Source organism: Pituophis catenifer, unplaced genomic scaffold, assembly GCF_029215685.1.
Source record: "Pituophis catenifer annectens isolate HBS135680 unplaced genomic scaffold, rPitCat1.0.hap2 SCAF_17, whole genome shotgun sequence".
Classification (NCBI taxonomy): Eukaryota; Metazoa; Chordata; class Lepidosauria; order Squamata; family Colubridae; genus Pituophis; species Pituophis catenifer.
Genome location: NW_027256897.1, coordinates 2,120,661 through 2,142,920, shown reverse-complemented (window position 1 = coordinate 2,142,920; position 22,260 = coordinate 2,120,661). Strand labels below are relative to the sequence as shown.

At 45.5% G+C, this 22,260-nt stretch overlaps 1 protein-coding gene across 1 annotated transcript in view; it reads right to left on the bottom strand.

Moving 5' to 3' along the window:
* The window catches only part of PRRC2B (proline rich coiled-coil 2B), a 68,847-nt gene that overhangs the window by 44,744 nt on the left and 1,843 nt on the right, over positions 1-22,260 (bottom strand). The window contains 15 exon segments of the mRNA XM_070955686.1: positions 156-2,237; positions 3,201-3,414; positions 4,092-4,293; positions 4,938-5,122; positions 5,910-6,222; positions 6,814-7,000; positions 7,371-7,461; positions 8,049-8,191; positions 9,302-9,423; positions 10,260-10,501; positions 12,402-12,545; positions 12,679-12,751; positions 13,095-13,197; positions 14,052-14,229; positions 15,042-15,209. Coding sequence (XP_070811787.1) covers positions 156-2,237; positions 3,201-3,414; positions 4,092-4,293; positions 4,938-5,122; positions 5,910-6,222; positions 6,814-7,000; positions 7,371-7,461; positions 8,049-8,191; positions 9,302-9,423; positions 10,260-10,501; positions 12,402-12,545; positions 12,679-12,751; positions 13,095-13,197; positions 14,052-14,229; positions 15,042-15,156 — 4,394 coding nt within the window. The 5' untranslated portion in view covers positions 15,157-15,209.

The window sequence follows — 22,260 nt, the reverse complement described above, 5'->3', positions numbered from 1 at the left end:
GGACTCCAACTTCCAGAATCCCCCAGGCACACCATGCTGGCTAGGGAATTCCAGGAGTTGAAGTCCGCACGATCTCAAGATTGAGCTGGACTAGGAGGTCCACTCTGTATCCAAATACTGTCTCTTTTTTTCTTAAGAAGCGGGAAGATTATTACCTTTTGCTCCTCATTTGTAGCACATTCTGCTGGCTTTCATAGTAGGACGCTGGTCGGTTCCCACCAGCTCGTACGGCTTTCTCCCCAAATCCTACGGGATCAGATTTACGGCTCTGCCGATCTACCACAGGCCTCTGACTGGAGAAGCTCCTCTTGGCCAGGTCTCTCTTCTCCCCCAAGGAGCTCCCGGGCACCCCGCCATCCAACGGCGCCTCGTTCTCCGTGTTCCCGCCGCTCCTCCTCTCCCGCCTCTCGCTGAAGTCGCTGCTTTCCGAGGCCGTCTCCCATTCTTCGTTGGCGTGATCTGAGGTATTCTGATAGGAGAGTTCCGGAGATCTTCTGTTCGAGGAACCGTTATAATCTGTCGTGACCAGTTTGGCTCTCCTGGGCCACTGGCAAGTGACCAGGTTGGCTCCACCCTCTTCAAGGGTCCACTGACCCACGGACTCGCGTTCCTGCCTCAAGCGCCTAAATCGGGGAGGTTTGTCTTGACGAGGTGGACGCCGTCGACGGAATGGCCGGTTTTCCACGTTTTCGGGGTCACCTCCGTAGTCCTCTTCAAACGCCCGTCGGCTAAACGAGTCCGACGCCTTGTAAGACTCTTGGCTGTAATCTCTCTCTGGTGGACGCCGGATGCCAAAGGCGTCCAGAGGGGCATTGTGGCCGTATTCTTGCCAAGTATTTCCACCATTTCGGCTCTGCCATTGGGAAGACTCTTTGGAAACGAATCCTCGTCGCCCGTAAGTCGAGTTGCTCAATCTTGGGGGTAACGATCGCCCGAAAGCTCGCGGGGTCCTCAACTTGGCATCCTGATCATCTGAATAGATCTTATTGGATCTCCAGGAGTCATGGAAATCTCCTTTTTTGAGGTCGTCCTCTTCTCTTTCCGCCAGGGAACCCTCGTTATTATTCTCCGAGACCCTTTGACGCCGGCGCTTCGGCAGTTCTTCATACTCGGAGCCTTCGCTGTGGGTCTCGCTCGCAATCCGGCGCCTGGGCTTTCCCCGCGGGAACTCCTCTCCCTGATTGAAGTCTCTCAAGGCTCGTCCTCGGCTACTTCTCGTGGGACCCCCGACGTTGCTGCTGTTGTAACCGCCTCGGAGATTCCCACTGCCGCCGCCACTACCAGCAACAGCCGCACCTCCACATCCCACTGTGTTGCTACGGCCTCGGAAGGTGAATTCTCGGAATCCGCGTCCACGGCCCCGTCCTTGCCCCCGTCCACCAAAGGCCTGTTCCTCATCAATGAAGATCCAGTTGTTTCTTTTGGTCGGAGGCAGCTCAGCAAACTCCCTTGACTGATTCTTGCCCTCTGAGTCCTTGGTTATCTTCTCCTTTTCTTTGCTATCCTCCTCGTTGTCTTCGTGACGTCTCTCATTGTCCTGGACAGGGGTTTGTGGGGAGCGTCTTTCGTAGTGAGCGGAGTGGACAACCGCTCCCCCGGGATTGATCTCCTCTGATGCCTTCGGCGCGGGGCCCTTTTCTTTAGCGGGATGGGACATCTCTTCGCCCTCCACCTTCACCTTCTCCAGTTCTTTTTCCTTCTCCTCCACTTTGAGAGCCTTCAGTACCGGCTTCTTAATCGGACCGGATCGACGGGTTCTGCCTGTTTGCTCTTGCTGCTGCTGTGGTGTTTGACCGTTGGTGTTTCGGTTCTCGGGAGTCGTCCATCCAGTTCCAGGGTTGGCTTGCTTGCTGGTAGATCCTTCGTTCTTCCACATCTCGGAGCCGAACAATGAGTCCTCCTGGAAGACCTCTTCTTTCCCTGAAGGCGACTCTTCCAAGGGTTTGGAAAAATGGCCGATGTCCCAACTGTTGTATTCGGACTTCTTTTCATCCGGAATGGAACTGGACTCCAAAGGGGAATTCAACAGGCTCCTATCACAAGGATCGGAAAGGTCAGAGCCGCACTGGGGGGGCTGAAAGAGGCGTTCTTGGGGTGCCCTTTCGGCAGGACTGACGCACCGATGGAAATTTCCCTGGGGTTTCTTCTCGAAGGAGCTTAAGTAGTCTTCTCCGACTTCTTCGAAGAAGTCACGTTGGGCGTTTTGCCCTGAGGGCGCAGAATAAGGATTCTCAACCCTGGAAAAAAGCACCCCAAAAAAAGAAGGAATTCCACGTAAGGAGTTGGGGAGCAGGAAAAACGATACATTTTGCATGGATACCCCACCCTATCACTAACACTCTCCAAAGAAGTTGCTATCAAATAATTTAACAACCGGTTCTCTGCCGTAATGATTTCTTCCAACCACCAGTTCACAAAACTGCTCAGAAAGTTAACAGCCGGTTTTCCCAAAGTGGTGCGAACCGGCTGAATCCCAGCACCGGTTGCTATGGACTAGGAGGAGGGAGAAATTACAGGGAGTCCTTGACTTACAGCAATTTGTTTAGTGATCTTTCATAGTTACAACAGCACTGAAAAAAAAAATGACTCTAATAAGAAAGTTAATCTGGGGAAGCCAGATTCACTTAACAACTACGTTACTAACTTCAGTGATTCACTTAATAACCATGGCAAGAAAGGTCGTAAAAAGGGGCAAAACTCATTTAACAACTGCCTCACTGAGCAACAGAAATTTTGGGCTCAATGAAGGCAGCAAGTCGAAAACTACCTGTATTGAAGAGGTAAAATGGGTTCCTACTGTGTCTGCTGAATGGCAGGTAAATATAAATGGGATCGATTTTAATTGTTTTTGCCAGGCTCTCAGCTGCTTTGATTTGCAAGGGCAGAAAGGCCAACATGGCGTAACCTTCTTGTAAAATTCTTAAGGTTTGTAGGCGAGACAAAGTAATGCCTTATTTTCTACCTTCAGGACACTGGAGCAACTCAACACTGACTCCAAACCACCTCCCTCTAAAAAACAAGGAATCAAATTGATGGTAGCCCCATTATAGGTTGACTCGGTTTAGTGAATGCCTCACTTAGTGACCGTACGCGGTTATATAGGGATCAAAAAGTAACTTCATGTGCAATCCTCGTTTTTACGACCTTCAAATATCTTGTATTTAAAATCTTAAACACAATCTAGGTGATCCTACACTTACCTGGTATGTAATCCTTCCTCCGTCACACTCTCTGTTTGTTTTGGCTGGGAAACAGAACAGTTTTTGCTCGGCAAGGGGACAAAACTTTCCGGACCCCAAATGGGGGTGGCTTCCCCTTTTCTCTCCTGCAGCCCCACTGATTGACAGCTATGCTCCTCCGATGGACAGCTGCCCCCGTTCACGGAATCTGGTTGCATGGCAGGCTTCATAATCCCTAGCAGAGTTAGAAAGAGAGAAAATATAAATCAGAGCACACTCAATGCTGCCTAATCATAAGAAATAGAGAGGAGATTCCACATTTAAATGACCGTATTTTTCGGAGTATAAGACACACTTTATTCCCCCTGGGATGGAGAGAAAGAGGGAGAAGAGAGGGAGGGAGGGAGAAGTGGATGAGATATCGAAAGAGACACAGAGATGGAGACAGAGAGAGAGAGAGAGAAGGCATAGATGGATGGTTGGATAAAATACATGAATAGGTGGAGATGGAGAGATGGAGGCATAGGACATGGAGGGATGGACAGATGATGGATGGATAAATTGGCTAGATAGGCAGACAATGATGATAAGAAACAGAGATAGAAGACATGGCTGGATTGATGGATGATAAGAGGAAATAGACAATAGATAAATATATTCTATGAGATGGAGAAAGACAGACAGGAGACGTCAATGGATAGATTGATGGATCGATGGGTAGATAAAAGACATGGATGGATAGAAGACATGAGTGGATGAATAAATAGATAAGCCTTATTGAAAGAGAAAAAGGAAAAGAATAGATGAACAAAAAAAAAATAGGAAAAAATAAAAGTAAAACACAAGGAATGAACAGGAAACTTACAAGCATCATACAATTAAAAAAAATTCATTATTTCATATATGTTTTACCCGATTGATGAAGGGATGATGGGTAGAAATCCACAGGTGGGCATCCTGGGGTGACTCGAGGGTCCATGTAAGAAGGCATCATTAACCATCGAGGATCGAACCCCAACATCTGTGGGTGGGCTGGGTAGAAAGTCCGCTGAGGGTGGGAAGAAGGAGGATAGACTTGGGAGGGTGGCCAGTTTTGCATTTTGTAGAGCTGGTCCTGAAAGGAAATATGGAACAGTAATTAATGTGCTATCGGTAGACGCGGCACCGAGAACGCCGACATCGAAAAGAAAAGCAAACTTACAAAACGAACACATTGAAAAGGAAAGTATATTTTTAAAAAAAAAAAAAATGAAAGGAAAGTAAATTTATAAAAAATATACCGTGTTTCCCCGAAAATAAGACCCTGTCTTATATTTTTTTTGAGCCCTGAAATAAGCGCTTGGCCTTATTGCCATGCACTCAAAAGCCCGATTGGGCTTATTATCAGGGGAATGACTTATTTTGGGGGAAACGGGGCAGATAGATAGATAGATAGATAGATAATGATATAGATAGAAGATAGACAGTAGATAGATAGATAGAAGATAGACAGTAGATAGACAGTAGATAGATAGATAGATAGATAGATAGATAGATAGATAGATAGATAGATAGATAGATAGATAATGATATGTCTAAATTTAAATCAATAAATGCAAACAATTGCTGGAGTGCTGAAAAGTGGCAATCTTTGGCCAAATCCAAGGTAGTTGATCTCAAAGAAGGAACATACTTATACTCGTCCCCAACTTCGACCCCCTTGGCAAAACCCCCCTAATGATTTGAGAAAAATGGTATAAACCATTTTCTTTCTCTTACTTGCTGCTTTCTCTGGAACCGCGGAGGAATGAGCTTGGGGAATTTGCTGAATTCCTGCATGGGGGAGACGGTTTCGCGCAGCTCCTCCTCGCTGCTACTCCGGAGCGCCGCGGAGGCAGCAGCTGTTGGAGTCTCTTCATCCACGTAACCGGAAGGGAGTTCCTGGGTGTGAGACTCAGGGACGGCTAAGGAGGGAAGAAAAGGAGAGGGCAAAAATTGAACGCTTGCTTGCTTGCTAAGTGACCAGTTGTAAGCCTACAAACTATTTTTTATTTTACTGTAAAGCTAAAGTAACAGAATCTTCCAGGTCTGAAAGTACAAATTCTCTCACTGTCTCCTTTACAGACTGAGAAACTAGGGAGGGTCTCTTCTGAGCCTGTTTCTCCACCCACTGTACAGCTCAGGGCTGTGTCCTCTCTTATCTGACTATTCTCTAAAGCTACATCAACAGAACCCTGCAAGTCCAAGGTACAAATCTCCCACTGTCCCTTCTACAGCCTGAGAAACTAGGGAGGGTCTCTTCTGAGCCTCTTTCTTTACCCATTATGCAGCTCTGGGCTATGCGGTCTCTTATCTAACTGTTCCCTAGGCAGCATCTCTTCACCCCATATCACGTCTTTTCCACATACCATCACATCAGCTAGACTTAACATGACAAACTTGCCACTTAAGCATAGGAGAAGACGAGGCAGAACCTGGTGGCGGAGTCAAGAAAGTAATCAGCCTGGAGTCCCTGCAAGCAATCCAACTCCAATCCCTCTTAAATTCTGTTATATCTAGCACCGATTTAGCGATAACCGTTAATTGACTAGATGAGCAAATAAATTATCTTAACTGGAAATTAATGAGTAGTTCCAGACGCAACGGGACCTACACTTCATTTTTCATCATGGCTTTTTTTCTGGACAAGAGGTTTGAGGCTCCCGGGTCCTACCTAAAAGTCTGATCTGTGCCAATTCTGCACCCCCTTACCTCTCCGAGTTACGTGGCTGTTCTCCGAGATGGCATTCTTCTCCGAGCTCAAGGATCGGGGTTCATCACTCTCCACGTGTTTGGGACCATCTCCCGCTTTCTGCGCAAGCTTGCATTTCTGATCCAGCTCCTTCAGTTTCGCCGCGCAGGCGGCCAGGCGCTCTTCCCGTGCTCTGCGCTCTTCCTCTTCCCGTCGCCGCCTCGCCCGCTCGACGGCTTCTGACATTTCCGAGTAGACGAACTTCTGTCTCAGGGGCGGCTTCTCTTCTTTTTCTTCGGAACACTGTTGCCGCAGACACGATAGCGGGGGTTTCTGGCCAAGAACGAAGAAACCGACATCACAACAAGACGGGAGAGAAAAGGCGCGGAAACCCACACGGCTCTCTCGTCACACGAGTTAGAAGGGCAACGGAGAGAAGCAACGGATTTTTCTTCGCGTACGAAGTCAATCGGGGCCAATTTAGCGATCGCAGATTGTCCCTGCCACTGTTTGAAGTTACAACGGCATTGAAACAAGTGACTTACGATCAATCAATCAATCAATCAATCAATCAATCAATAGGAGCAGGTTGCCAAGCATCTGAATTTTGAACCCGTGATTGTGGGGATGCGGCAACGGTCTTAAAGTGTGAGAAACGGCCCCGAGTCACATTTGACTTGTAACTTTGGATGGTCACTAAACAAACTGTTGTAAGTCAAGGACTACTTTTGCACTGGGTGGTTTTTAATCTTCTGGAGGTCAATTGGTGCTTATGTGTAGAGAATTTTGTGTGTGTGTGTGGGAGAAGGGGAAATCCAAATTTTAGACTTTTTTCCTTCTTCAAATGAACCCGCCAAAGCAGAGAAAGGGGCATCCATTCACAAGCTGTGAATTCTGCAGTTTTGGGGCGTCAGTTCGAAATACCTGATATTCTGGCAGAGGGGTCCAGCCGTTCAGCTTTCTCGAGCCTGGCAGACTTTCCGACACTTTGCGGATGGAGCGAGAGAGGCTGGCCGAGTCGTTCCAAGTCTTGGGGTCCTCTGTGGGGTACCTGGCGTCGGTGTTTTCGGCCGAGCTCAGGGAAGGCGGCCTTCGGGGATCCCAGCTGTTCCTGCCAACGGAGGCATGGAGCCCTTTTTATTCGTGTATTAATATCCTGCCTTTATATTGTTTTTATAAATAACTCAAGGCGGCTTCCTCCTCCTCCTCCTCTTTTCCTCCTCCAACAACAACAACCCTGTGAGGTAAGGTGGGGTGGGCTGAGAGGGAGGGACCGGTCCAAAGTCACCCAGCTACGGTGCCTTAAGGTGGGACTAGAACTCACGGTCTCCTGGTGATTGGCCCAAAGCCACCCAACTGGCTTTCACAACTAAGGCTGGGACTAGAACTCACAGTCTCCTGGTGATTGGGGCAAACTCACCCAGACTTTTTTTTTACATGAGACATAGCAACCCACTACATGTGCATCTCTTTCCATTTACCATTTCTGTCTCCCGTCTTTGGAGGTGTCTTCCTCCTCCTCATCCTCACTGAACTTCAGTTTTTCGGAATAGTCCACTTCGTCGTGAATTCCTAGAGAAAGCAAGGAAGTGAACGAGGAAAACAAAGCCAACGGCCACTGCTATTTCGGTGTGAACCTACCCACCAAACAAGGAATCTGTTTGTTGGGGTCTTTTGCAGAAAACTAAAAGCAAAAGCTATTCGTTTCTAAGTCTAGTCTAGGAAGAGGAGGAACAGCTGGGTCCAGTGCCTGACACGCAGATGTGCAGAAGGCAGAGAGGAGAGGAGAGCAGTGGAAATCTATGGGCCGGTCCTTGGGACAAAAGAGCCACTGCTGCCAGCGAAATCCCACCCTAGCTCTGGGGATAAAAGGCAGGGGACAGAGATGAATAGAAGTGTCAGAGAACTATTCATCTTCCGGACAGATGGATTTTTTAGCCTGCGTTGAGAGAGAAACTTTTTGCCTGGGTTGCCAGCACTCCTAATTAAAGGAATCTTTGAGTTCACTTCCGGAATCCTGAATCCAGCTGCAAACCACAATTTGTTACACAGCCTAAAAAAAGAGAGTTTCCTTAAACCAGGAAATCCAAACCAAAGTGTGCAAGAAAGAATATAGAGACTGTAGGACAAGACCCAAGTGCGGGAATGGAGGGGCTTACCTGCCCAGCCGTCCTCCGTATCATTGTCCAGCTCATCCAGACCTTTCAGGTTCTCTGCGTTGATGATGGTCGGTCTGGGGACTCGGTCTCCCGGCGGTCGGACTGGACGAACTGGGCGTGGGGCCCCAAGTCGCTTGTCTTTTCTGCAACAGAGTTTGGGAAAACGTTTTGGTGGAGAAAGGAGTGTAAAACCCAACTACCCTGTTTCCCCGAAAATAAGACCCAACCCGAAAATAAGCCCTAGCATGATTTTTCAAGATGCTCGTAATATAAGCCCTACCCCCACAAATAAGCCCCAGTTAAGATTCTCAGCCAGATGGGTGCATTTAGTATCGTATTTCTCCCCAAATAACCAGAAAATAAGTCCCAATGTGTCTTTTGGAGCAAAAATTAATATAAGACCCAGTCTTATTTTCGGGGAAACAGGGTAGGTTGGGACCACAAGCAGCAGAGGCCGAGATAAGACCGGGCTGCTTGTTATTCAGCGTATCTTTAACAAAGATCTTGAGATCTTTGGAGATCAAGGCCCAAGAGAGGGCCGGATGAGTTAGATCTCTACCTGGGAATTCACAAGATTGCAAACTCATCTCAACGGGAAGATTAGCAAGTTATGGGATGATAGAAGAGGGAGGGCAGACTGGCCCCGGGCGGTTGCTTTAAAATGCATGGATTTCAACCTCCAATCAGCAAGCTGACTGGGGAATTCTGGGAACTGAAGTCTTGAAAGTTGAGAAATACTGGATTTAGCAACCTACGGACTATGGTACTGGGTCTGTGGCATGTGGAGCCATGTTGCCTGGCATGCACAGCGTCGACCGTTCTTCTTCCGGGTTTCAGGCGCCCATGTGCGCACGACAATCAGCTGTGTGTGGCAGTGCTGGAAACTGGAAGAGCTGGTCTTCCGTTTTCCATGCATGAGCCAGCTGATTGTTGCAAGCACATGCGCACCAGAAACCCAGAAGACTAGCCAACCAGCTGGATGGCACGCATACGCACACTGGAAACTAGAAGTTCATTTTCAGGCACGTGCATGCACCATTGGCAGCTTCTCTTCCGGGCTGCGGCCCAGACGAGTGCGTGAAGCGCGCGAATGCGGATATGCTCCCTTTTCGGCACCTAGTGCCGAAAAGGTTCGCATTCACTGCTCTAAAGAGTTGTTGCAAAAAGTTGTTAGGAACAGTGCTTGCAAACAGACACGAAAACAATCAGTGCAGCCGGATTGACAACCATCTCGCATAACGCTATCGACTTACCCATCTTGGTCGCTGGGCTGATGTTTTCTGAAGGGGACACGGGGCTCCAGACAGAAGGAGGGGAGAGGGAAGCATCCCCGTTCAGGCAAACTTGGGGTCTCGGCTGGCGGATTTGAACACATCTGAGATGGGATAGCAGATATAAGAACAAGTGTTAGAAAATGGTTAAGCCCTCCATCTTTCTTTCTTCTCTGGGAAGAGGACATACAATGTGTTAAATCTTACAGACAACATTCTTTTGGACTTTTTAAAAAATATATATAGTATTTTTGTTAAATAAAGATGGGAAAGAAACGATTTGGGAACCTGTTGTGTAAGGGGAAGAAAATACATTGGATTTTTTGATGTAGAAGTAATGTATTTTTCGGACTATAAGAAGCACCTGAATTTAGAAGAGGAAAACGACGACAAAAAAGGTTTTGGTCTCCCTTTTTTGGGCCCATTTTCAAGGCTTTTTTTGGCCTGTTTTGGATGCTTTTTTCAGCCCGTTTTCTAGGCCATTTTTCGGCTTTTTTCGGCTTTTTTGGGGGCTTTTCTCAGCCCATTTTCTTGGCTTTTTTCAGCCCGTTTTTTGGCCTGTTTTTTTTGGAGGGGGGGAACAGGCCAAAAAAAGCCTTGAAAATGGCCTGAAAACGGGGTGTACTGAGGTCAAAAAAACAGCCATTGCGTGTACAGGGCTTTGGCAATATTCAGTCTATAAGACAGACAGACATTTTCACCCCCTTTTGGGAGACAAAAAAGTATGTCTTATAGTCCTAAAAATACAGTACTCACAACTTACAAGAGTTTGTTTAGTGAAGTTGCAATGGCACTGAGACTTATGGCCGTTTTTCATACTTATGACGGTTGCAGCATCCTGTTGTAAGTGGTGGGCTAATCTTTATTTAGGAAGCCCGCAGGGGGCTCCCCGTCTCTTGTAATGCAGTAGGTAAAATTGGGAAGGCGTTCAAGGACTTACGAAGGCGGGAAGCATGTCGTGGTATGTGGGAGGCTGGTACGTGTTTGCCATAAACTGCGATGCTCCTTTGCGAGGAGGCAGAGAAGGGCGGAGAGAAAGCTCCTTGGGATCGGCCCCGTTGGCTGAGGTCGGAACGTCCTCGCCTGCGCTAGAGCTCTTGGTACCCAGCTCGGTTGGGAAGGGGGACAAAGAGGTGGCCGAGGTGCTGTTTCTACCACCACCTTCCCTCCAACTTGTGACATCTGAGAGAGAGAGAGAGAGAGAGAGAGGGAGAAAGAGAGAGAAAAAGAAAGAGAAACAGAAAGTGAAAGTGAAAGTGAAAGAAAAAGAAAGAGAAAGAGAAAGAAAGAAAAAGAAAAAGAGAAAAAGAAAGAAAAAGAAAGGAAGAAAAAAGAAAAAGGAAAGAAAAAGAGAGAAAGAAAGAGACAGAAAGAAAAAGAAAGAGAAAGAGAAAGAAAGAAGGAAAGAAAGAGAAGGAAAGAAAGAAAAGGAAAAAAAGAGAGAAAACAATCAGCAACATTATTGATGTGCGTGTGATTTTTTTTTTTTTATGATTTTCAAGGATCTTTCAAAATTTAAGGGCTGTTGGCTTCTCCAAATTCTGAATATTTCTATCTACTTACTTGCTCTTCATCTCCTGCTTCAGGTTTTTATAAGAGAGGGAAGGGGAAGGAGAAGATAAATTAGGATGACGAGAAGGAGGAAGGAGAAGATATATAAGGAGGAGGAGATAAAGGAGGAGAAAAAAGGGGAAGGAGGAAAGAGAGGAAGGAAGGAAAAAGAAAGAAAGGAAGGAAGGAAGGAAGAAAGGAGGGAGGGAGGAATTAAGGAAGGAATTGAATGAAGGAAGAATTGGGAGGGAGGGAGGGAGGGAAGGAAGGAAGGAAGGAAGGAAGGAAGGAAGGAAGGAAGGAAGGAAGGGCAAAGGCAAACAGTAAAAAAAAAAAAAAAAGACCTAACATTGAAAACTCTGGCATACTGCAAACATGGGGTTTGTTTAGACATAGAAAAGAATTTCGGTTTGGATCAGCTTCTGTTTAAAGGATTTCTATGAGTGTTTTTTTTTTCCTCTCCTTTTCACCAGCCTGGAAAGAGGATTAAGACGACGACATCCGAAGACACAAAAAAGGAGCAGCAGGCTAAAAATGAAATATTCGCTTTTTTTTTCCTTTGGTCCCAGAAAGAAATGTTTGACGGACCGAGAAAAAAACGAGTGGAATGCTGAAAAGGGACTTTGGATTGAGTTCTGGAAAAAGGAATCGCCTTGGGAAAAGCCGAAACTGTTACCGTAGACTTGAGAGAGGCCGTTTGGGACCCCAAATCGTTCAAAGCTTTGGGGAGACTTGCTGGTATGGAAACCAAGACCCACAATAGTGTTGGAAGGGTCCTTGGAGGTCTTCTAGTCCAACCCCCTGCTTAGGCAGGAGACCCCTATAGCAGTGGTGGCGAACCTTTTACTCACCGAGTGCCGAACAGGTACGCACTTCGCGGGCATGCGTGCCATCCGCGCTAATGCCCACTGTGCGCTGTGCACAATCGCACAATCTGTGTATGTGTACGCGTGTGAATGCCTTCTGTGCCACCAGTACTCCTGCACACGTGCGCAAACACACGCACGCCTGCGCAGGAGAGCGCCAAAGACCAGCTGGGGTCCCCTGAATTGTGTGCATGCGCACCAGAGGCCCGAACACCAGCTGGGGCATGCACGCATGCGAAGCGGCAGGCAAGTTGGGAGACCAGCTCGCCTGCCCAGAAAAATGGCTCTGTGTGCCACTTCCGGCATGTGTGCCATAGGTTCCTATACCATTCCAGACAAATGCCTGCCCAGTCTCTTTTTAAAAAAACCTCCCGTGATGGAGCACCCACAACTTCTGGAGGCAAGGAGTTCCACTGGTTAATTGTTCTCACTGTTAGGAAATTCCTCCTTAGTTCCAAGGTTGCTTCTCTCCTTGATTAGTTTCCATCCGTTGCTTCTTGTCCTACATTCTTTCCTTGTCTCTGTGACAGCCCCTCAAGTACTGGAAGACTGCTAAAGTGCCACCTTCTTCCTTCCCACCCACCCGTCCACACAAATCTCATTTTCCAGGGAGTGAAAGGTGTTCTCCCTGGGCAAGGACGTGAGGAGACATCCCAGGTACGTACTCTGGGGGCGGAGGCTTGGTCCGGGCCCATACGACGGATCTAAGGTGCCCTTTTCTTTGCCAGACTTGTCCTGCTCTCCAGCTGCTTTCAACGTTGGAAAATCCTCGGGAGAGAAGGATAACAGTCGGTTTGAGACCCTTGAACCTGGGGAGGGGAGAGAAAGAGAGGCCGAGGGATCAGGAGGGCGCCATCCACAAGGCTCATATCCTTCCAGCTCGTGACGGGAAAGACGGGCCTGCCTAAGCACAAACCGCCCGCAGACGGGGAGGATACTCACCACCTTCTAATCTGGCTGGCTTTCCATTCAGCTGCGCCCATGATTTTACACCACCGAGTGCTGAATTTGTATTCTGCAGAAGGAATAAGAAAAACGGGAACGTTTACAGGCGGTCCTCGACTTTCCGTCGCTAAGCGGTTGGCTCGCTTTACGCTTTTGTCCCATTTTACGACCTTTTCTTGCCGCAAATTGCTCAGTGAATCGCTACCATTGTTCAGTGAGTCACACGGTTCTAGAGCTGGGATTCAGCCGGTTCGGATCGGTTCACGCGAACTGGTAGTAGCGACCTACAGCCCGGCTCGGCGCTATGCCGTCCTATTTAGCCATGTTTCCAAGCCGTGCGCGTGCGTGAAAGCCGCGCGTGAGAGCAAACCCGTCTTTTGAGTTTGAACGCCCAACTCACTCGTCCTACTCACCTCCTGGCTGGTTGACGGGTTCCGTTTCTGTAAATTGGAGACAGATTTCTGTAAATCCTGCTGCGGCAGCGACTCCCGCGGCTGTGCGGCTGTGCAACTGGAACTGACACAAAAGGAGAAAGTGACTATACCATACAAAAAAAAGTTGGATGATGCCCACAATAGAGGAATGGCTGTAAAAGTTGATGAGAGTCAGCAGAGACGGCTATACATTAACTGCTTCGATTAAGGAAGGAAATACAATTAATTTTGTTTCCACTTGGAAACCGCTTCTGGACTCTATGCTATCCTCTATGTAGAGAAAAATGAATAAATTATTTAGATTATTTTTACTTGCTGGGATGAAGGTGGTAGTTACTTTTTTTTTCTTTTTCTTTTTCCTTTTCCTTTTCTATACTTTTTGCATGTCTACACTCCTTGTAGTATGCATTCTTTTTTTTCCCTCGTGACTGTGTACCAAGTTTGGTTGAAATTGCTCGAGGCGTTCCAGAGTTATGCTGGAACATACACACATAACACACACACACAGAGCCATTTTTATATATATATAGATGTCATATTGGCACATTGGGGAAAACCCGAATCTGAAAGCTTCCAGGTCTTCCCCACCCAAAGGAAAGTCCAAGTCCCTGGCCAGCGCCCACATATCCATCACATCGTCCAATCAAAGCACTGTCCCAACTGGAGATGCCTCCCAATCGCACCCCTCCAGGTGCAGGCCAAGATGACCTTGACTTTCTGAGAAAGGAATGTTATTATGATTATATATCACCCTGGCTCCATACAAACCCAACTCCTCCCAATTTCCCACAGTAGTAAACGTGGCAGGCCTGAAGGCCCAATGCAAAAGATGGCTTCCAGGCTTGACACCTGGCCTATCTTGAAGAGCTGATCCATCCTGGCCTGCCTCGAAGGGCTGGTCTTTCCAAAGAAGGCAGGTGGAAATGGCCGGCTCACCTCTTTTGCTCTGGAGGGTCTTGCTTGTTTGCCCATCCTGTTCCGTCCTTCGGCACGATGATGATATTGGGGTCGTTTCCTTTATGCTCCGATTTCAAACTTGGCAAGTTGGCAGGAGGGGGCATACGCCGTGCGGAAGCAACTTTCCCGAGACTCTGTAAGCCATGTCTAGGAATAACTAGCAAGAGAGAGACGAGAGAGAATAATCCATCCAGGCCCATTATCCTCGGCATGGATGGCTACAAGCAACTGCTATCTAGAGCCATAAACGGACATCAAAGTGGGACACTTCTGTCCCAGTTACGTCATTTTCAATTGCAGGTACTCCTCAACTTATGACCATTTGTTTAGTGGCCGTTCGGGACTTTAAAAAAAATGACTTGGGATCGTTTTTCACACTTACGACTGTTGCAGCATCCCCGCGATCAAAATTCAGACGCTTGGCCACTGACTCGTCTTTATGACGGCTGCAGCATCCTGGGGGGGGGGGGGTGTCACGTGATCCCATTTTGCGACCTTCTGGGAAGCCAAGTCAATGGGGAAGTCGGATTTGCTTAACAACCGTGTGACTAATTTAAGAGCCGAGGTGATCCACTTAGCAACGGTGGCAGGAAAGGTTGTAAAATGGGGCAAAGCTCACTTAACAGATGTCCCACTTAGCCATAGAAATCTGGGGATCGATTGTGGTCATACTTCGAGGACTACCACAATTGTTAAGATAAGTGAAGGAATATGTCCTCCTCCTCACAAACGCACCTCAGTTGCATCCCAAGCACAACCCAATCCGATCTGTTGCACCCAAAAGGACAGGGGAGAAGAAAAAAAAAAGGAAATTCTCCTGCAGAATCACCTGGTGGTGCCCCATCCATCTCATAACCAGCTTCCCTTCCAAACCCAGATGGGCAGGTGCAAATATTATTGAAAGACGGCTGCTTTAAATGCAAAATCTTCTCACACACACACACACACACACCTTGTTGCCAATCTTACCTGTACTTCTGACTGTTTCTACTGACTTTCCTTTATATTTATCAAACAGGCTGAGCGTCGTGTACTTGTTTTTCCCATCCTTTCCCTTGGTTATTTGCCCCGAACGATCGGACATCGCGATGAAATGTCATCGAGTAAGGAAATTTCTCTGCACCGCTCCTGATCTGCCTGCAGGGAAGACAAAAAGGCGGCCAAAAAATGAATACGACCAAATAAATATTCAAGATGAGCCAGCAGCGTGAATTCCACACGGAAATTCCTCGACTGCCCCATGTTGTCTGATCTGAAAATGCCCCTGGGAAAAAAATATTTGTGAAACCAGGAGCCAGACTCCTATCCACTGCAGGGAGACGCAGGTGACGAAAAGATAAGGGCTAGCTTTGGCCATTTACGGTGGTGCCAAACAAGTTCCACCTGCTTGTTGAATTTAGCCATTTTCTAAGTTTGTGCAATGTTTTTTTTTTTGTTGTTGTTTTTTGAGCTATCGGCACAACAATTCCTTAGGAAAAAATAAAAAAGCAGACCAACTTTAAAACTAACCACAATTAACAGGATAACTGAGTTGGAAAGAAGACCTTGGAGAGGCTCAAGCAGGAAAGGAAGGAAGGAAGGAAGGAAGGAAGGAAGGAAGGAAGGAAGGGAGGGAGAAAGAATGGAAGGAGATCAGAATGAGAGGGAGGGAGGGGAGGGAGGAAGGAAAGAAGAAAGGGGAGAGAGAAGAAAGGGAGGGAGGGAGGGAGGAAGGAAGGGGAGGGAGAGAAGGAAGGGAATGGGAGGAAGGAGAGAGAAGGAGAGGGAGGAAGGGAGGGAGGAGAGGGAGAGGGAGGGAGGGTGGAAGGGAGGAGAGGGAGGAAGGAAGGAAGGAGAGGGAGAGAGAAAGGAAGGAGAGGAGGGAGGGAGGAAGGGGAGGGAGGGAGGGGAGGGAGAGAAGAAAGGGAGGGAGGAGAGAGAGGGAGAGGGAGGGAGGAGAGGGAGGAAGGAAGGGGAGGGAGAGAAGGGAGGGAGGGCGGGAGGAAGGAAGGAAGGAGAGAGTGAGAGGGAGGGAGGGACAGAGGAGAGGGAGGGAAGAAAGGGAGTGAGAGTGGGAGTGAGAGAGAGAGGAAGGAAGGAAGGAAGGAAGGAAGGAAGGAAGGAAGGAAGGAAGGAAGGAAAGAAGGAAGTAAAGGTTTTTCTAATTTTACAACAACCCAATTTTTCATCTCAGCAAACGGCCTCCATAAAAAGAATTTCACCATCTCAGCTATGGTAGCATTTCTACCCCCAAAACAGTCCATCATAACATCTGGATAAAGGCAGGCAGCTCTTCTGTCTGAGCACCTGGAGACAACCAATACATACTCTGTGCACTCGAGGTGGTTTAAAACAAACCCTAAAACTACCACTTTATTTTATTTTTTTTAAATTATCCCTTTTTCAATAGGGCCGTGCACGATTTTTTTTCAAATCGATTCGTTTCCAGCAACAAAAGCAGCTTTCTCGTTCCGTGTGCAAAATCATCACATTTGATTCAGGAAATGTTTTGAGGCCCAAACGGAAATGTTTTGTTTTGCGATAAAAAAAATAAATAAATCAACCCAGTTTGGTGGAACTAAAATTCTGAATGCTGGGGAAGCCCAAGTATGAAGGAAAAACCCTGTTGAAAATGGAGCGATTGGGATTCAGTTTACAGTCTTGAGTGGCTAAGGGAAACAAACGTTAAGGTTAACTTTCAAGCTTCTTTAAGTTCCTAAAACGGAAAGGATGGCCACAGGCAGAAGAGGAATTTCTTCCTTTTGCATATTTATCCTCCCAGTTGATTGTAACTGGGTAAAAAGCTAAAGCTAAAGGTTCCCCTCGCACGTATGTGCTAGTCGTTCCCGACTCTAGGGGGCGGTGCTCATCTCCGTTTCAAAGCCGAAGAGCCAGCGCTGTCCGAAGACGTCCCCGTGGTCATGTGGCCGGCATGACTCAACGCCAAAGGCCCACGGAACGCTGTTCCCTTCCCACCAAAGGTGGTCTCTATTTTTTTCTACTTGCATTTTTTACCTGCTTTCGAACTGCTAGGTTGGCAGAAGGTGGGACAAGTCACGGGAGCTCGCTCCGTTACGCGGCACTAGGGATTCGAACCGCTGAACTGCCCACCTTTCGATCGACATGCTCAGCGTCTTAGCCACTGAGCCACCGCATCCCTTTGTAGCTTTGGTCACCAAAAGATACAAACCATTGTGACCAACAAATTTCCTGGCTCGGTAGGAAATGAACCCCAAAAAAACCCTGAGTTGTAGGAAGGAGACTAATACAGAAAGGATTATGAAGTCCACTGTGTAATGTTGCAAGATTGGCTATGTCTCAAAGAGCAAACTCCGGTAGAATAATTAAGGAAAACTTCCAACTGGACCACTAAAAAAAATATATAATAGCAATACTGCTTCCAGACATGCTGGAGCTTTAAAAAAAAAAACAATAATAAAATCCTTTTTATCTACTGTAAAATCACAAATAATTCAAACTGCCTTTTTCCTGGTTGTAAAAAAGAAAAGACAAGAGGGGGGAAAAACATCCCTCAAAATCCATTTTTCATTTCTTAGGCCAATGGAAACTTCAGAAAATGTGCACAAATTTTAATCTGGCACTATTTGCCTGCCTGAAGTTTCAGAGAATGATGGAGCAGATGGTTTGAAAGGAACTCTAGAGAGCATCTAGTCCAGCCTCTTTTCCAGGGTGGGCATTTTTCGCTAATCAATTCCATTTCCTGAAATGATTCCGTTGGGCTCACATAAGGCCCAATTTACACGCTCAGCTCTGTTTCTATTCGATAAACATCTGCAGTGTTAATTCCTTTTTTTTTTTTTTTTTTGCAAAATTTACAGCCTGGTTAAAATTTTTCCAGATTTTGTGCAGAGAAAAATGGATGCATGGCCCCGGATCCTGGTTTTCTCAATTCACACAAGTTGAAAGCTGGCTTAACTCTTCGAATTAGGATCAGAAAGTGTCATCTGCAGAACAGGAGTTACAGTTTAACAGGTAATTCCAGTTTTTTTGTAGCTTTTCTGGTAAAGCATGAGCCAAACAGATCTATCTTGACACAATATGTCAATATTAATGTTTATTTATTTATTTATTTATTCAATTTATATCCCTCCCTTCTCCTAGTGGACTCAGGGCGGTGTCTTACTGGCTGCGAGATTAGTGGCATATAAATTTATTAAAATACTAACTAAATTAAATTCAGGTAGTCCTTGATTTACAAACACAATTGAGCCCAAAATTTCTATTGCTAAAAGAGCCAGGGAGGGAAAAAAAGCTTAACCAAGTTTAGCCTATAGTACGAAAACACACAACTAGTAAAAAGCACATTGTGTGATACAGGTAGTCCTCGAATTACAGCCATTCAGTTCAAAGTTACTAGAGCACCGAAAAAAGTGACTTACAACCTGTTTTCACACTTACGACCTTTGCAGCATCCGCATGTGATCAAAATTTGGGCACTTGGCAACCGACTCATTTTTATGACGGCTGCCAGTGTCCCTTTTGCAATCTTCTGACAAGCAAAATTCCAAGTACTAGATAATAATAATAATAATTTTATTGTCATTGTACGTGTATACACAGTATACCCATACAACGAAATTCACTTAACACCCAAAGACCAGGTCCAACACACATAACAATCCCCAAACACACTCCCACCCACCACAAATTCCCCACCCCTAAACCACCTAAACATCCACACAACAGACCAAGTCATGCTGTCCAACAGCTCACCGATGGTGGCCCTTTATTTGAGTGCAATTATAGCTCTGGGATAAAAACTATTCAGAAAATGTGCGGTCCGAGTTTTAATGGTTCTGCATCTTCTGCCAGAAGGCAACAGACCAAAAAGATTGTAAGCAGGATGGGAAGAGTCTCTGAGAACGTTATGCAACTTTCTCAAAGAGCGAGATTCGAAGATGTCGTCCAGGGCTGGTAGCTGGAGTCTTATGATATTCTGGGCAGTTTTAATGATTCTCTGTAGAGCTTTTTTATCTGCTGCAGAGATGCTCCCATACCATGCAAGAATGCCATATGTCAGGACACTCTCAATGGTGCTCAATGGTAGGACAGAAGGAGATGCTGAGATAGATTTATCTTCCTGAGCATTCTCAGGAAGTACAGCCTCTTCTCTGAGGCTGTGAGATCCATAGTAAGCCAAACTCCGAGATTCGGCAGGTAGATTCCGCAAAGGAATCTTTATTGGAAATATCATATTGGCACATATCTGGTGAAAACCGACTCTGTAGCTTTATAGCTCCCGCTGCCTTAAGAAAGTTCAAAACATTTTTAAAGATCCATCTCATCCTGGGCATCCTTTTTTTTTTTTTTCATTTATTCGAATTTCATTTATTCGAATTTCTATACCGCCCTTCTCCTTTCGGACTTTTAACTATTATCATCTGGCAGGACAATAAAAAACAAGGACAAATAGGCTGAAAAACAGCTTCTATCCCAGAGCAGTAACTATATTGAATTCTACTGTATAGTGCAACGTTAATGCAATATTAGGGATTTTCAATTGTGCAGGATGTGAAGGATGTACGTTTTTGTTTTATTTTTATAGTTTTCTTATGTATGATGTACACTGAAGATGGCATTTAATTTCATTATACAAGGTGCAATGACAATAAAGTAAGTAAGTAAGTAAGTAAGTAAGTAAGTAACTAACTAACTAACTAACTCTAAAGGTTCCCACATTTTTCACCTAGTTAAAAGAGAAAGTTTTCCCACAACCCCAAACAATCAAGATCCAGTCTTGAACAGATTAACTATGATGATAAAAAAAAAAGAGAAGACTCAGAATATTTTAAGATATGGAATCAATTTTACTATTGGTTAGAAAAGAGATATAAATAACCTTTAATAGAGACAAATTAAAAAATGTTACAACTACAACGTTATATTAGTGGAAAAGTTTTGTAATGGACTTGGCGAGAAGGAAGATAGAAGAGATAATAAAAAAGAAGAATTTTTGGAGATAACACCGAGATGTCACATGGAAGAAATGAATGATGTACTAAATGTTTGTTTGTCTTTAAAAAAAATAAATTTTTTTACAAAAAAAAAAGAAAAAGACCCAGTCTTGTTATCTGGTGAGCTCCCTCCTCGGTCCAGGTGTGAGAATGTCCTTGGTTCTCAAGAGAAAGTACTTTGTTTTGGCTACACAAACCCCTCTATCTCTAATCCACCCCCCTCTTTCCCAAAACTCCAGTATGGCAACACAGAAGCTCCGATATGGAGGTCAGATTCAGGGCTGACACAAAGAGGACATCTGATTCACTTACTAACGTAAGTACTGCAGTGATTCACTGAACAACTAAGGCAAGGAAGGTCGTAAAATGGGACAGGAAGACGCCGTGGCAGCACAGTGGTTAGAGTGCAGTACTGCAGGCTACTTCTGCTGCCTGCCTGCAATTTGGCAGTTCAAATCTCACCAGGCTCAAGGTTGACTCAGCCTTCCATCCTTCCGAGGTGGGTAAAATGAGGACCCAGATTGTTGGGGGCAAGAGGCTGACTCTGTAAACCGCTTAAGAGAGGGGCTGTAAAAGCACTATGAAGCGGTATATAAGTCTAAGTGCTATTGCTATAGCTAAACCCCCCCCCACCTGCTTCACTTACTGTCCCATTCAAAGCAAACAGCCAGAAGAGTTTTGCAAAGAACACGCAAAGTACATTGAAATGTCATGCGTGAATCCATGCGCTGCTGTGGATTCCAATCAGTAGCCGAAAGTCAGGTTTGCCCCCTCCAAAAATTAACAAGAAAAAAAAAAAATGATGGAGCAGAGGAAAAATGCCTTTTTGACCGAACTTCCATTGAAAGAAAACACATTTAAAGGTAGTCCTTGACTTACAACAATTTGCTTAGTGACTGTTTACAAAGATAAAAGCAAACATTTTACAACAACCAAATGAAATGTTGGTTACAATGGCGTAGAGAAAAAAAATGACTCGTGACCGCTTTTCACACTTATGACCGTCGTGGCATCCCCGTGGCCACATGATCAAACTTCAGACGCTCAGAAACTGACTCGCATTTATGACGGTGGCAGTGTCCCTGGGGTCATGTGATCCCCTTTTGCGAACTTCTGACATGCAAAGTCGATGGGGGAAGCCGGATTCACTTAACAACCGTGTGACTAGCTTAACAACTAACTGCAGGGGTTCACTTAACCACTGTGGCAAGAAAGGCCGTAAAATGGGGCAAAACTCACTTAACAACTGTCTTGCTTAGCAACATAAATTTTTGGGCTCAACTGTGGTCGTAAGTCAAGGATTCCCCTTTGTCGTAAGTCAATGGATTCCAACTCCATTTTTCTGGGTGGATTGATGGAAATATTTCACTACTGTTCTTGATTTCTTTAAACCTGAACTCTCCTGGTGGTGTCCCATCCTAGCCACAAATGATGAGCACCTCTACTTCTTCCTCCTCAGAAGCCAAAAGATTGCAGGTTTTATGGCGAAACTAATTACAATTTTAATTTACTTTCCCACACACACACAAAACGGATCAGTGTCGATGTTGGTTTTTGCAGCATCTCTAATATTTGTCACGAGAGAGAGAAAAACCAAGATAGATATTCAGCCAAACCTACCAGAAATATATCTACATTACATGGGAAATAATACTTGACAAATTCCAGCCTCTTGGTGTGAGGTAGCAACATTATAATTATCTGCTGCTTTTTTTTCATCAACACGTCAAAATCGTGCATCCAGAAACCCATTTTTAAAAGTAGTTTATTTAATTTGGGGTTATAAGGGCTGGGAAAACAAAGACAGACTGATTTTTTACAAACCCACAAGATACCAAAACAAACTTAGCTTAGTCAACCAAAGGGTTTGAGAAATCAAAATGGGAAATAATGAAAAATCCAACCCAAGACAACCCAAATAAGAAACTGCATGGTAAAACTTTTTTTTTTTTTTTAAATAAACAAAAAATCAGGAGACAACACAAATTAGAAACTGCAAAAATATCAGCAGGCCTTGTAGAAAGGCCAGACAATTTAAAAACACGGTGCAAAAATGCACTCACACACGGCCTCTCAAGAGATTTGCTACAAATATGAAACCCTTAAAACTTTGGGGAACCATAAAGGATCCAACATGTTGCAATAGGGAGATTAATCCGGGGAGAGTCGCACTTCGCAAATATAAACATAAATCTATGTTGCTACAATTCTTAGTTTTGTGTTGCTTCTTTCAG